This window comes from Onychostoma macrolepis, chromosome 22 (genome assembly GCF_012432095.1).
Source record: "Onychostoma macrolepis isolate SWU-2019 chromosome 22, ASM1243209v1, whole genome shotgun sequence".
Taxonomy (NCBI): Eukaryota; Metazoa; Chordata; class Actinopteri; order Cypriniformes; family Cyprinidae; genus Onychostoma; species Onychostoma macrolepis.
This window is the reverse complement of record NC_081176.1, coordinates 4,735,883-4,752,475: the sequence shown is the minus strand read 5'-3', so window position 1 is coordinate 4,752,475 and position 16,593 is coordinate 4,735,883. Positions and strand designations below refer to the sequence as shown.

Genomic DNA, 16,593 nt, shown 5'->3' with positions numbered 1-16,593 from the left:
GACTGGCTCTCTGTATCAGCTTGATCATTCTCCAGGGATCCTGCGCTGCGACTGCTCCACACCACAGTTGATGACTGCTAGCATCGAGACTATCTGAACAACTTAATGCAAAGCCTCCAGGCAAAAGAAGGCAACTGTTAGAACAACGTATTCATTTACTTAGAACAACAAGGTAAGAACTTTATAACTTTACTCAGCAAGTATATACAAGAAACTTGTTTTGGTGCAGATGGAAAAAAATGTACAGTCAAAACACTTTAATAGATTGTTGCACAGCTGGGTTAAAGTAAAGTAACTAAGATATATGAAAGTAAAAACAAACTGCTTTTATAAGTCAGATGTCAGTAGAAGGTGTTTTGATGTGTGTGTTGTTCACCAGGTCATGGAGATCCATCCGTCTGCTGTGATTCTGCTGCTGGTCTTGGCTGCTTCTTTCACTGTTTATGGTCAACCAGATGATATAAAGCCCCGTTATCAAAAATTCCTCAATCAACATTTGGGTCCTCATGTGAGCGCGCAAGCTTGTGACAAAGAAATCAGAAAGAGAGACATCACTGCCTCTGGAACTGCAAATGCCTGCAAAGAAGTCAATACATTCATACAAGCAAATAAAAATGATATTAAAGCAGTTTGTGGCAGAGGAGGAACTCCAAAGGGCAATAATCTGTTTAAGAGCAATCAGCCTTTTCCTTTGGTCACGTGTAAATTACAAAGTGGGCAGAGACACCCAAATTGTAAATATAGAGGGAAGAAGTCCACACGTTACATTGTTTTGGGGTGTGATCGAGAATGGCCTGTACATTATGATGAGGGCATAATTAATGTATAGACGATAGGCTGAATAGAGCCTGACAAAACTTTACAATATTTTGCTAATCATTTGTTCACCTCTTCTTTTCTGTCTTTTTCTGTAAAAAAAAAGTGCAGTGGCTTTTAACTTTTTTTTTTTTTTTTTTTCTTCACATGTGCTGTAAATTTGGCAACCACTGCTTGATACAGTCCAATGTCTACCAGTGAAGCACAGCTGTGAACATGAACACAGTGGCAATAGATTTATAACATTGCATTTTTGTTGTGCTTTAAAAAGCCAAATTACAATCTCCAATTATATTTGAGCAATATGTTTCTCAAAAAAAAGTCCACCTGAAGTTCATATAAAATTGACCTGTCTGTCATTATGAGACTCTGTAGGATGGAGAATACTGCCTCACATATTGTGGTGCACCAGTCCGTTTTTACATTCATTAAGCATACTATTAAAAATACATTTACATTTTTTTTCTTTAATTTAACTTTAATTATATATTCTTTACAATCTCTCTGAGATCTTTACTTCTTCATGCACATCTCTGTGTGTAATAGTGCCTGTCATGTGCATGATTCAGCAAGTCTAGCAAAATTTTAGTAGTGAATGTGCAAAAACAGATGAGGATAATAAAGATGAAGATGTTGTCCACCTGTCTCTAATCTTCAAATAAAACTTCTTTACTACTCATCTGTTTGATTGTCTTGTATCTCAACAACACCAAATTGGAGATAAATATCCACAAACTAAAATTTAGAGAATAGAAGAGAAATTAAGATAAAACAGCTGGAAATGGACTGAGATCCAGATCAAAACCATGACTCACATGTGGCCTCAAGACAAAGATCACAAAATCATGACTATTAGTCTCTTATGGCTAACAAATGAGATTCTGTATATATATACAGTGAGGAAAATAAGTATTTGAACACCCTGATATTTTGCAAGTTCTCCCACTTAGAAATCATGGAGGGGTCTGAAATTGTCATCGTAGGTGCATGTCCACTCTGAGAGACATAATCTAAAAAAAAAATCCAGAAATCACAATGTATGATTTTTTAACTATTTATTTGTATGATACAGCTGCAAATAAGTATTTGAACACCTGTCTATCAGCTAGAATTCTGACCCTCAAAGACCTGTTAGTCTGCCTTTAAAATGTCCACCTCCACTCCATTTATTATCCTAAATTAGATGCACCTGTTTGAGGTCGTTAGCTGCATAAAGACACCTGTCCACCCCATACAATCAGTAAGAATCCAACTACTAACATGGCCAAGACCAAAGAGCTGGCCAAAGACACTAGAGACAAAATTGTACACCTCCACAAGGCTGGAAAGGGCTACGGGGAAATTGCCAAGCAGCTTGGTGAAAAAAGGTCCACTGTTGGAGCAATCATTAGAAAATGGAAGAAGCTAAACATGACTGTCAATCTCCCTCGGACTGGGGCTCCATGCAAGATCTCACCTCGTGGGGTCTCAATGATCCTAAGAAAGGTGAGAAATCAGCCCAGAACTAAACGGGAGGAGCTGGTCAATGACCTGAAAAGAGCTGGGACCACCGTTTCCAAGGTTACTGTTGGTAATACACTAAGACGTCATGGTTTGAAATCATGCATGGCATGGAAGGTTCCCCTGCTTAAACCAGCACATGTCCAGGCCCGACTTAAGTTTGCCAATGACCATTTGGATGATCCAGAGGAGTCATGGGAGAAAGTCATGTGCTCAGATGAGACCAAAATAGAACTTTTTGGTCATAATTCCACTAAACATGTTAGGAGGAAGAAGAATGATGAGTACCATCCCAAGAACACCATCCCTACTGTGAAGCATGGGGTGGTAGCATCATGCTTTGGGGTGTTTTTCTGCACATGGGACAGGGCGACTGCACTGTATTAAGGAGAGGATGACCGGGGCCATGTATTGCGAGATTTTGGGGAACAACCTCCTTCCCTCAGTTAGAGCATTGAAGATGGGTCGAGGCTGGGTCTTCCAACATGACAATGACCAAGCACACAGCCAGGATAACCAAGGAGTGGCTCTGTAAGAAGCATATCAAGGTTCTGGCGTGGCCTAGCCAGTCTCCAGACCTAAACCCAATAGAGAATCTTTGGAGGAGCTCAAACTCCGTGTTTCTCAGCGACAGGCCAGAAACCTGACTGATCTAGAGAAGATCTGTGTGGAGGAGTGGGCCAAAATCCCTCCTGCAGTGTGTGCAAACCTGGTGAAAAACTACAGGAAACGTTTGACCTCTGTAATTGCAAACAAAGGCTACTGTACCAAATATTAACATTGATTTTCTCAGGTGTTCAAATACTTATTTGCAGCTGTATCATACAAATAAATAGTTAAAAAATCATACATTGTGATTTCTGGATTTTTTTTTTTAGATTATGTCTCTCACAGTGGACAAGCACCTACGATGACAATTTCAGACCCCTCCATGATTTCTAAGTGGGAGAACTTGCAAAATAGCAGGGTGTTCAAATACTTATTTTCCTCACTGTATATATATATATATATATATATATATATATCCATCTGATATAATTTGTTTTTATTTGAATGTAGTTAATGATTAATTGCCCCTCAATCTGTCCCTGGGGTCAATAAGACCCTAATCAACTTTTACTTGGTTAAAAAAAAATTATAATAATAATGGTTCCCTTCATCCCAGTGGAATAAGATTTTGTGACTTTTCTACATTTTGTATCTATATTTACATTAAAAAATAAAATAAAATAAAATAAAATAAAATAAAATAAAATAAAATAAAATAAAATAAAATAAAATAAAATAAACTGGGCTTGATTCGGTTGTTCTGAAGGTAGTTTTTTTTTTTTTTTTTTTTTTACAAAATCTTGTCTTTGGGGACAATATGACCCCACACTGAAATCAAATGGGAATGAATGGGAAATTAGAATATTTTAATTTGTCAAAACACAAAAACAAGAAATCTAAAAATTTCTGCACAGAAATGAAGTCCTGGTACTAAAGCACAAATGTAATGTATAAAAGACATGCTCACTCACATGTACATGCACACGTACACACACACACACACTCTCTCTCAAACAAGCAGTTGTTTTTATTTTATTTTATTTTTTTATTTTTATTTTATTTTATTTTTTTTATTTTTTGGTGTTTATTGTGGGTTTTATTTACATTTAAGTAAAACAAAATGATTTTGATTTTACTATTTAGATTGAAAATATATGAAAATGTGCCTGCAATCAAGTTTTAGCAACAACTTTCTGCAAAAAGTTTCTGCAAATTTTTGTGGCATTATTGCAAAAGTAGGCACTTCAAAATACTTCAAACAACAAAAACAAATTCTAACCTTTGAGAAAAATACTGTTTTTAATGTATTTTATAATTTTTCAATATATATTTACAAAATGTATATTAGAAAAGTTGTGAGAGGAGCAGTTGGCCACTTCCAGAAAAATGAATGGCTCTCTATGGGCCTCTGCTGGATATATACGGTCATTACACTTTTTTCCCCAAAAAAAACCCAAATGGCAGAATTCTACACCAAACACCCAGATCAACATCCAGAAACAACTTACATAAAATTTAGATCATCATTTAAGTGATTTTTTTCATGAAAATGTAATATTTCACATGCAAGCTAATGGTGTAGGTGAGGAATTAGGAAAATAATTAAATAAATAAAAATATTATTGTTTGTATGATTAAATAATGTATACAGTATATATATATATATATATATATATATAATTACTCTATCAATTTTGACATGAAATGAGGACCATTTGAAGGTTAATAATAAAAATAGCCACATGGAGGCTCAAGGAAAACAAAGCACTGTGGGCATTTGCATTTAAACGGGAAAATATAAGAACACTATCTTATCACAACAGGATATTTTAGATCATTTAAAATCTAGCTCAGGTGTGGTAGAAGCTGCACTTTGAAACAGCATGAATGTTTTCTTTTTTAACCCTCATGTACTCTTCAAAAACAGGTGACTTCCTGTATCGTCCGTGTCAAATTGACCCGTATTGGATTCAATGAATTCCACAAAAATTATGATGAAAAAAAAGTACAATCAATTAACTTTTAATATCAATAATTTTCACACATTACAAAAAATGAATATCTGAATTTAAGATTTATAAAAATGTTTTCAACCACTATTTTTGACTGCCCCTCCCCCACACCTGTGGGATGTATGCAATTATATTTTTTAATGATAATATCTTGTTCTAAACATAAAGTGATATCGACAAACTATATATCCTTTGAAAGGTTTTAAACTCTACTTTTCATATTTATTGACTGTTTAAAAAAAAAAAAAAAAAAGACAGAGCAATAGATAAATTTCGATAGATTCTCTATTTGTGATATGGTGCCTAACACACTCTTATTCTATACGTATGTTTTTATGTGTTTTAGAGATTGAATTCACATAAAATATTAAAGTTGCTGCCTAAACTATTTTTGAATAGGATGTCTACATCATAAATATTTAGAATATTATGAAAATATATGGTCTATATAGAACACTTTAACATGGAAATCAAGAGTTCCTATATATCATCTAGTGGAAAAGTTTGGTACTGCATCCACAAAATCGTATTTAAAAGTTCATTTTTTGAGATATCAACATAAAATATCTCACAAAACTTCTTCAGATGATTGGCTTTGATTTTCTTGAAGATTTGGAGGTAAACATGTTTTGTAAAATTTATATATATATATATATATATATATATATATATATATATTTTTTTTTTTTTTTTTACATTTTTTTTTTTTACTTTTTTTTTTACTATAATCTGTGATGTTTCACCTTTAAAAATATACCAGTCTTAAGTCTGGGCTCCAAAGTATTAAAGTTTTATAACAATTTTAGCTGGAAAAGTCATTTTTATGTCTATGCTCAAAAAGTGGGACTTACAGTTAAAAGGCTAAACAGTTTTGTTTGCACAAACTTTGAAATTAAAAAGTTGTTAAACTCATCAAGACACTGACACTAGGAGGCACTTCCGGACTAGAGTCGAGGAGCTCTGACATACAACAAAGGAATTTGTTCTTATTTTGTGTCTGTACAGTTTTGACTTTTGAATGGCTGCCTATGTGGGTCAGATTGACCCGTGAACATCACAAACGTTTAATTTACATTTCACAACACATCAGCGTGTTGAAACTGTGTATGCATGTTCATGACCCTAAATGAGAAAAAAGTCACAACATTTCAAGATAAACAACATGAGTTAAATAGCATTTCAGATAGACTGGAGAAAAAAAAAAGATAGCTCATATTTACCATTTGTGGCTGACAAAATGGTTTTCTGCATTGAAATAAGTGAGGAAAAGCACATTTTTAGCTTCATAGGATAGTTTAAAAAAAAAAAAAAAAAAAAAAAACTACAATAACAAAATCTAACAAGTAAATGTTATTATTTTGGGTATGTTGAGTTACCATAGAACATTAAACATTTGAAACAATAGTAAAAAAATAAAATAAAATAACAAAATATTACCAATACATATTATTATTTCGGGTCTGTAGAGTTACCTTAGATTAGAACATTAAAATTGGCAGATAAAATTGACCCGGGAACAGTACAAACGTAACAATTGTTTTATTAATCATGTCAAAACACATCAGCATGTTGAAACTTTGCATGCACGTTTATGACCCTAAATGCTCATGACCCTAAATGTTCATGACACTAGGTTAACTGATATTTCCAACAACTCAAAAATCAAATCGGGTCAAATTGACCCGGAACAGTACAAGAGGGTTAATATTTGCAAAATCACCCAATAACAAATAAGGGCGATAAGCTTCCCATAAAAAATCAAGGTAATATTTACTTAGTCCAGTGTTTAAAAGTCAAGTTAGTTTTGCAATAAAAAAACTGCAGCGATACTGATGGACAACAGTGAAATCTGATCTTGCATTTGGAGTAAGTTGCATCAGTATTTTTGTGAGAATTATTCAGAACAGTGATGTTGATTACTGCAAAGCCTCCAGGCTAAAGAAGACAACAACTGTGAGAATAAAATATTAATTTACCCAGAACAACAAGGTAAGAACTTTATAACTTTACTCATCAAGTGTAAGATATACAGAAAAACTGTCTTGGTGCAGATGAAACAAATTACAGACAAAAACACTTGAAATTGTCAGAAAAACATGCACACGGTTAAATTAAACTAAGATGTGCAAGTAAAACAAATGACGGGTCTCATCAGTATTTTCTTATATAATCACAGTCAAATGTCAGTAGAAGGTGTTTTGATGTTTGTGTTGTTCACCAGGTCATGGAGATCCGTCCGTCTGCTGTGATTCTGCTGCTGGTCTTGGCTGCTTCTTTCACTGCTTATGGTCAACCACCACATATACTGCCCCGTTATAAAAAATTCCTCACTCAACATTATGGTCCTAGTGTGAGTGAAAAAGATTGTGACAAAGAAATCAAAAACAGGCAGATTACTGCCTCTGGAACTGCAAATGGCTGCAAAGACGTCAACACCTTCGTAAATGCGAATAAAAATCAAATTAAAGCAGTTTGCAGCGGAGGAGGAACCCCACTGGGCAATAATCTGTTTGTGAGCAACCAGCCTTTTCCTGTGGTCACGTGTAAATTAAAAAGTGGGCAGAGTCACCCAAAATGTAAACATGGTAACGGGAAGAAATCCACACGTCGTATTGTTTTGGGGTGTGCGGAAGGCTGGCCTGTGCATTATGACGAAGGCATAATTATTATCTCTGTCCAAGATCTTGTTGAATTCTTGTTAAAACTTGTCACAAAACTGTTGGGTTATTGTTTTTGATTGCTTATATTGTCCTCATTTGTCGCTTTGCAAAGCATCTGCTAAATGACTAAATGTAAATGTAATTGTAAATCAAAGAATGCAGCGTTTGAATATATCTGCACGTCTTCATGCATGTTTCTGTGTGTGATTATTCTTAACATGCAAGATTCAGCTATGTAAATGAAAATTTTAAGCACGTACAAATGTACAAAATAGATGAGGGAAGAAAGATGCAAATGCTTTTTTTTTTGCCTGTGTAATCTTCAATGAAACTTATCTACTACTATTAAACAATACAGTTCATTGTTAATAACTTTGAAACATATCTATTGTAGCATAATTAAAATAGTGTCATATTACACTTACCCAGTAACTACACGTAACAAGAAGGTAAAAGGATTCACTTTAAGTTACAGCCCGCGGATGTTACACTTACACAGTAACTACACATAACAAGAGGGTAACAAGGGTTTTTAATTTACAAGAAATTATCTGATTTACTTTTCCAAATAATAACAGCAGTTACTTTTTCTTTGATTGACTGGCAGCTCTTGTCACAAAAGCAAAATGAATCAAATTAAATTCAGGGACAAAAAATGGATGAATCAAACAATTCTCAAGGACAAAAACAGTATGAATTGAATGATTCTAAAGAACAGAAACAAAATGAGTTAAATTAATTTCAGGGACAAAAACATAATGAATTAGAATTAGTCGTTAGAGAAGTTTTTGTTGAGAATAATTCTCAGTGTGATATTGAAATGGAAGCCAGTACTAGCACTCAGAAGGAAGTGGAGGAGGTAGGATGTTCTTTGGATGAAGAAAGTGAGATGTTTGTAGATGACAAAAAAATAAAGATGGTTGTCAATTTTCTGTCAAAATGAAAAGGTTTCCTCTTCGTGAGTGTTCTCAGATGCTTGAATGTGATGTTGAGGACTCTGATGAAGTTTCTTTAGCTTCTTCACAGTCTTTGCCCCTTCCAAAAAGTGGCTATTCTATGTTGAGCATTAAACATGTTCTCAAGAAAACTAAAGGAGCTAGGAATTTGAAAATTGAGAAAGTGTTTCCTGATTTACAACTCTTCATTGATTCTGTAAGGAATTTCCAAAGATGTTCTGAAAGTTCAGAAGAGAATGTTTTCACTGATCAAGAGATCTATCGTTTAAAGAAACCTGTTTTGAAAGCTAAAAGACAATTAGAAGATGGTGAATATGTGTAGTATTTTTAATTTGTTTTTCTGTTGTTTTTATTTTTTTTTATTTTATGAGTGAGTTAAAAATAGGCAATTTGAATTTAAATGGAGCAAGGGATGAAAGAAAAAGAGCCTCCTTTTTTTCAGACTGTGCTCCCTTAAAAAATTAAATATTGCTTTTTTACAAGAAACCCATCGTACTGCTGATAATGAAATTGACTGGAAGAGAGAATGGGGTGGTGATGTTTTTTTTTTTAAGTCATAAAACATGTAATAGTTTCAGTCCTCAGATTGTTGAATGTTTAGAGGTTGTTACAGGTCGATTGTTAAAAATTAGAGCAATATATGAAAATGTACAATTTGTATTTATTACTGTATATGCTCCAACTGTTGGTATATAGAGACTGACTTTTTTTAACATTTTAAGTGATGTTATTAGAGATTGTAAAAATAAAGTTTTTTTTATTTATAGGTTTATTTATAGAATTGTACAGAAAATAGACTTGATAGAAATCATGTGGAGCCTCATTCTGCCTCTCGTACTTGTTTGACTCAACTGTTGTTGATTTATGAATTATGTGATGTATGGAGAGGGTTACATGGTAATCAAAGTCAGTATACCTGGACTCATTGTAAAGACAATTTATTGTCTATGTCCAGACTTGATCGTTTTTATTGGTTTTTTGGAGCGAAAAAATGGCCAAAAAAGACTTATTCATAGTTTAAAATCTGACTCTGGGCATGTGTTGTTTGATCATGCTGCCATTCATAAGTATGCTGTTAGCTTTTATAATAATTTGTATAAATGCGAGCATCAAGATGAGCAAGTGTTAGTTTTTATACAGGTCTTCCCCATGTAAAACAAAAAAAAGAGAGTAATGCAGTGTTAGAAGCAGATATTTCCTTGGGTGAACTTCATGTAGCTTTGCAAAGTATGCAGAGCAGAAAAACTCCTGGTTTAGATGGTTTACCTGTTGATTTTTAAAATTTAGTTTGGCCTGTAATTGGAGAGGATCTTTTGGCAGTGCTGAATGATAGCCTAGCTAATAAACTTTTGCCTTTAAGTTGTAGAAGTGCTTACACTGCTGCCAAAAAAAGGTGACTTGCAGCTCATAAACAATTGGAGACCTGTGTCTCTGCTTTGCACCGATTATAAGCTACTTTCCAAAGTATTGGCAAGTAGACTTAGTAAAGTGATGGAACAAGTTGTTTATCCTGATCAGACCTATTGTATCCCTGGCAGGTTGATTTCTGATAATATTGTACTTATTCGAGACTTGTTAGAAATTTCTAATCTTTTTGGTCTTAAAATGGGAATTGTTTCTATTGATCAAGAAAAAGCATTCGACCGGGTTGAACACCAGTATTTATGGGAAACAATGATTGCTTTTGGATTTCTCCTGGTTTTATTAATAAAATCAAGACTGTATTGTAATTGTAATATTCAGTAATGTTTTGAAGATCAATGGTGTTTTGAGCGCTCCTTTTCAGGTCCAGCGAGGAATTAGACAGGGCTGTCCCTTGTCTGGTATGTAATATTCTCTGGCTTTTGAGCCTTTTTTACATAAACTTTAGATTTAGATTGTTTCAGGTGTGATTTTACCAGGGTGTAATATACCTTTAAAGTTATCTGCATATGCAGATGATTTAGTCATCATGGTTGATAATCAGCAAGATATTGATGTTAACAACTATTGTAACGCAATATGGCATAATTTCTTCAGCCAAAGTAAACTGGAGCAAAAGCGAAGCTCTCAGTATAGGTGGAGGGACGGAAAAAAGGTTGCAATTGCCTATGGCATAGGTCACTAACAGGCGGGCCGCGGTCTGGGTCTGGACCCAGAAGCCGTCTCATCTGAACTCGGACTTACATAGCTTCTATTTCAACTGGCGCAGCTTTTGTAGTCTTTACGGTAATGGACTCCGGTCCGAATCCGTGAAGGCTTTTGACATAATGAAATAAATACCAAACGCTAATTTCTAGTAAATCTAATTTATCTCTAGCAGATCAAGGTCAGTTCTAGAGCCGTTTGGGTGCAGTCGTGCGTGCAGTGATGAGAGCAGCGAGCAGCCCGCTGCGTACAGACAGATGGAACTTTCAGTAGGTGAAAAATAATGGCATTTTCAAAAATTAGGAAAGTTGACGGGTCCTTAAAAATCTTAAATGTTACAAGAAAGTCTTAATTGTGATTTCAGGAGGTCTTAAACGTGGGGACTGAAAGACAAGAATTGCGATTAAACTTAAAAAAGGCTATTCATTGAATAAATATGAGCGCTGCACGTTTCAAAGTCATCTGCTTCGCTGCTTTGTGGAGTCTGTCTCTTGGGCTTTGTGTACTGCCATTCCCAAAGCGCCACCTGCTGGAAGAGAATGATTTTCCATTTTCAATCAGCCCGTACGTCTGCTGTTGTCAAAGGCCAATGTGAAAATCAACCCATGTTTTTAGTGTGAACTGGTGGATCAACAAGAAGATAATGTGTTATAAAATGTAAACATTTAAGGCAGTAAAATATATTTATATGTTATTTAATTAATATAATACTTTATTGTTTTTGTGAAAACCTGCATCTGAACTGTAAATCATGGTTTTTACAGTCATTTAATTTTTAATTTATTTGTATTTTTTTTGTGCAGGTCTTAAAAAAGGTCTTTAAAAGTCTTGAATTTAAGCTTAAATATCCTGCAGATACCCTGGCCTGGCAAAAACCATCAATTGTTTTTTATATATAATTGTCCGGACCTCGGCTGGTGGGGAGGGTTCATTACTGGACCTCGAGCCGTTTAGAGGACTAAGGAAGATGGAAGCGGATTTTACTAAAAAATGTCTTATAGAGGTCGAGTTCTTATCATTAATAATCTGATTTCATCCACTTCATGGCATCGCCTATCATGTGTTGATCCTCCTCCAGATTTGCTGTCAAAAATTCAGGCATTCCTTGTTGACTTTTTTTGGGATCGTCTGTATTGGACACCTCAAAGTGTATTATTTTTGCCGAAAGATGAAGGACAAGGCTTAATTCATCGGAGTAGTAGAGGGGCAACTTTCTGTCTTCAGTTTGTGCAGAGGTTTTTGTGTGGTCCCACGGATTTGGTGTGGAGACCGCTGGCATGTACTATTTTGAACAAGCTGGATGGACTTGGCTTGGACAAAACTTTGTTTCTGATGCATTCAAAGCAACTCAACACTTCAGGACTACCAAGTTTCTACCGTGGACTGTTTAAAGTCTGGAATTTGTTTAAAAAAGAGAGGACAGAACATCACAGTTCGCTGTATTGGCTTCATCAAGAACCAGTTATGTATGGAACCCGTTTGAGGGCAACCTGTCAAATAAGTCCCAGTTTACTTAGACAGTTTTGTATGTCTAATGTAGTGACTTTGGGACATGTAATCCAGTTGACAGGTGCAAACATGGACAATGCTCTTTTCCTTGCCTCTCATTTAAAGGTGCACTCTGTTCGTGTAATCGCTTTGTTGCTCAAAAAGTGGAAAGAAGCTTTAACAGATGCTGAATGCATTTTTATTGTAATGGTTTTGTTCAACCCAGTTTTGATGATATTTTTCATTTAGTGAAGGTTATCCCAGCTTTTGAGGACTGTACGGGTTTTTTTCTAAAAACTGATAACTCTAATGCGTTTGTGCATGATACTGATAAGAAATTGTTATATAGATTGATTGTTAAGGTTTTGAACAAAGATAAATTAAATGGAAGAATTGACACTCCATTGAGAGCTCGTTTAGGTTTGATTGATGGTGTTGGACCTGAATGGAGAGCGCTGTATAAACCTGCAATGGAGGGTTTTACATTCAGCTGTAGCTGTTAATGCTTTTATTTCTGTGCTAAACTCTGAAATTTATCACGATTGCCCTTTTTTGTACTTTGCGTGAGACAGTTTTTCACTGTTTAAAGCACTGCTGTCGTCTTTTGCCACTGTTCTCAATGTTGGAGGATCTTTTTACATTTTTTTGGTGTAGTTTTTTCCAAACAGTTGTTTATTTTAGGTTATAGGTATTCCCAGAAAAAGAGAGAGCAATGTCAACTTTTCAATTTCATTTTGGGAATGGCAAAGATGGCTGTGTATATCAGTAGACGAAATAAGGTGGAAGGATCCACAGACGATAATGCTGTTTTTGTCAAAATGTTGAAAATAAATTTGAATTACTACAGTTTGCTGATTTCGGGGATCTTATGGAGAGAACTCATATATAATGACTTGGGTAAAGTTGGTTTTATATTCGCACATTCGGACTTCTGCATTCAAGTACTTTGTTAACCACACTACATTGGACATTCAGCAGACATTCGCAAGTAAGTATGACATTAAAACAATACTTGCCCATTTTGATCGACTGTGAAAAAAAAAAAATTAGTAGGTTGACAATGATGGCGCTGATTTGAATTTGCAAAAAAATAACTTAATTGCACATATAATTAGAACGTTATTGAAATGTGTGAATGTTGTGAATGTGTGAATATAAAACCAACTTTACCCAAGTTATATCGTGTTTGACAAACAAAAAAACAGGAAAAACTAACAAAAACACAAAAACAACTGGGGAGCCAAGCACCGTGGCTGCCATGTGTGGCGCCATCTTGATATTTGCACATTGACATTTAGTTCTGGACTAAATATCAATATGCATTTACTCATCTAACTTGCACAGAAACAGATTCAGCTTTATTCAAAATGAATAAAAACAGTGAAAAGCAAACTCAGACTCAATAATTAAATATGTTAAATAGCACATATATCCTTTATGTATTTGATCCCATATTATTATCCAATGTGCTAGTTTATTGTACAGATGTGGATTTACATTTTCTTCAGCCTGAGGCTTATTCATTTCACTTTTGGTGTGAAAGCTTTTAAATTGACAAACAAACAATACATTAATTAATAAATACAACTTTTTTTATATTAAAAACAACGTGGAAGCCCAGCCCAGATGAGTAACGCAAGTACATAATGCATTACTTTTCATAATAAGTAAGTAACTCGGTTACTTTTTTAGGGAGTAATACAAAATTGTAGCGCATTACTTTTAAAAGTAACTTCCCAGAACTGGTTATGAAGTATAAAGACAACAATTTAAGTTCATGGATATTTATTTTCAAAGTGGTGTTAAGACAATCAAACAGACAAATTTAATGATAGTAGAGAAATTTTATTGAGGATTACACAGGCAGAAAAACCATTTGCATGCCCTCTTCTATTTTTGCACATTCAAAAACAAAGAGGTTACATTTTTATCAACATAGCTGAATCTTGCATTTTAAGCACAATCACACACAGAAACATGCATGAAGACGTGCAGATATATTCAAACGATGCAGTCTTTGATTTACATTCACATTTAGTCATTTAGCAGAAGCTTTGCAAAGCGACAAATGAGGACAATATGAGCAATCAAAAAAATAACCCAACAGTTTTGTGACAAGTTTTGACAGGAATGCAACAAGATCTTGGACAGGGATAACAATTATGCCTTCCTCATAATGCACAGGCCATTCTTCCGCACACCCCAAAACAATTTTACGTGTGGACTTCTTCCCTTTACGATAAAAACAAAATGGGTATTTCCTCCCACTTTTTAATTCACACGTGACCACAGGAAAAGGCTGGTTGCTCACAAACAGATTATTGCCCTGTGGCATTGGGGATCCTCCTCCGGTGCAAACTGTTTTAATATGCTCTGCATTTGCATTTATGAAGGTGTTGACTTCTTTGCAGTCATTCATTGAGGCAGTGATATGCCTTTGTCTGATTTCTTTGTCACAGTCATGCTCACTCACACGAGGACCGCGATGTTGTGTGAGGAATTTTTGATAACGTAACATTATATGTGGTGGTTGACCATAAGCAGTGAAAGAAGCAGCCAAGACCAGCAGCAGAATCATAGCAGACTGATGGATCTCTATGACCTGGTGAACAACATAAATAATCACAGACAAAGTGTTTTGTTGTTTAAGAAAATACTGATGGGACCCTTCATTTGTTTTACTTGCACATCTTAGTTTAATTTAACCATGAGCATGTTTTTCTGACAATTTCATTTGTGTTAAAGTGCTTTTGTCTGTACTTGGTTTCATCTGCACCAAGACAAATTGTCTTGTATATCTTACACTTGCTGAGTAAAGTTATAAAGTTCTTACCTTGTTGTTCTGGGTAAATTAATATTTTATTCTCACAGTTGTCTTTTACATGGAGGCTTTACAGTAATCAACAGCACTGTTCTGAATAAATCTCACAAAAATACTGATGCAACTTGCTCCAAATGCAAGATCAGACTTCACTGTTGTCAATCAGTATCGCTGCTTTTTTATTGCAAAACTACCTTGACTTTTAAGCACTGGACTATGCAAATATGACCTTGACTATTTATGGTGAAGCTCAACGCCCTTATATGTTATTGGGTGATTTTGCAAATATTAACCCTCATGTATTGTTCCGGGTCAATTTGACCCGATTTGATTTTTGAGTTGGTGGAAATATCAGTTACCTTTGGCTCATGAACATTTAGGGTCATGAACATGCATGCAAAGTTTCAACATGCTGATGTGTTTGGACATGTCCACAAAAATGTTTGTACCGTTTGTACTGTTCCCGGGTCAATTTGACCTACCAAATATAATGTTCTAAGGCAACTCAACAGACACCAAAATAATAACATTTAGGCCATTCCACTGAATGGGTGCCATTTGCTTCCAAAACTCTTAATTTTTTATTTTTTTTTTCCTTCTATCTTTTTTAAAGACTAAATCTAGTAATACACATTTAACTATTCAAAATCGTTATTGGTCCATCTCAGGTAACTTTTTTTTTTTTTACACAATTTTTAAGTGGAAGATGGATGCATTTTTCTCAGTCCTGTTACCAAAACTCTAATGTCTTTTAAAAAGCATGTTTAAAAATATGTAAACAAATTCCTTAATTTCCCCCTCAGGCAGGTATTAAAAAAAAAAAAAATGTTGGTTTCATGGTCAAAAAACTGATTTTATCATAAAAATTAATTATTTATCTACACAAGGTGTTTTTTCAAAAGTATTTTTTTCTTTTTAAAGGTGAATCAAACCTCAAGCTTATCAATTTTCTATGATGCAATTTATTAAACAATGGGATAAATTATGGACCAAACTTAATTTAAAAAATAGCGGTTTAATTTAATTAAAAAAAAAAAAAAAAAACCTACTTAGTAGCAGGAACAAAATGGGTACCAGGAATGAGTATCCATTATATTAGTATATGTTTTAATACACATGTGAGGTGTTAATGCCCTCACTGATATAGTGGAAGTGTTGAAAATGATCACACTGCTAAAAAAAAAAAAAAAAGGCCAAATCATGTTTCTTTTTAAATCTAATGGTTTGCAGAGGTGTTTTGTTAGGGTTATGTTTAGAAGTAGAGAATGGTTTATAAGATGCAGGTGATGGGATAGAGAGAGTGAGGACTCAATTGCAGGAAAAAGGGCTTTTTATTAATGATAAATATAAACAAAAGCTACCCCATAGGGGAAAAACAGACTGGCAAGACACAACACAACCAGGGTGACATCAACGACGAACTCACACAGGACTGCAAACACAAGGAGATTATAAAGGGAGCAAGTGAGGAGGGTAACGAGATAACACAGATGAGGCAAATTAACAAATAAACAGGTAACAAGATGGGTGGGGTCAAGACAATTGACATGAGAGCACATGGCACAAAGAAAACTGAAACAAAAGCCATGTGCTCACAAAACAAATCACAAATCACCAGCACCATGTGCAAAACAGGACAGGAACATGCAGCGTTAGTGTCCGAA

General features: G+C 34.7%; 2 protein-coding genes across 2 annotated transcripts; both read left to right on the top strand.

Moving 5' to 3' along the window:
• On the top strand, positions 1-1,495 carry rnasel2 (ribonuclease like 2). Its single transcript, XM_058759811.1, has 2 exons — positions 1-172; positions 380-1,495. Exon 2 carries the CDS (start codon positions 383-385, stop codon positions 827-829), a length of 447 nt encoding a protein of 148 aa, XP_058615794.1. The 5' UTR covers positions 1-172; positions 380-382; the 3' UTR covers positions 830-1,495.
• A 5,153-nt stretch (positions 1,496-6,648) lies between these two features.
• Positions 6,649-9,315, top strand: LOC131529862 (ribonuclease-like 3). The gene is made up of 2 exons (XM_058759809.1): positions 6,649-6,866; positions 7,099-9,315. Exon 2 carries the CDS (start codon positions 7,102-7,104, stop codon positions 7,612-7,614), a length of 513 nt encoding a protein of 170 aa, XP_058615792.1. The 5' UTR covers positions 6,649-6,866; positions 7,099-7,101; the 3' UTR covers positions 7,615-9,315.
• The last annotated feature ends 7,278 nt before the right edge of the window (positions 9,316-16,593 follow it).

Bases quoted from the DNA above. Each gene is read 5' to 3' on its own strand.
- LOC131529862 (XM_058759809.1), top strand. From the start codon at position 7,102: ATGGAGATCCGTCCGTCTGCTGTGATTCTGCTGCTGGTCTTGGCTGCT.
- rnasel2 (XM_058759811.1), top strand. From the start codon at position 383: ATGGAGATCCATCCGTCTGCTGTGATTCTGCTGCTGGTCTTGGCTGCT.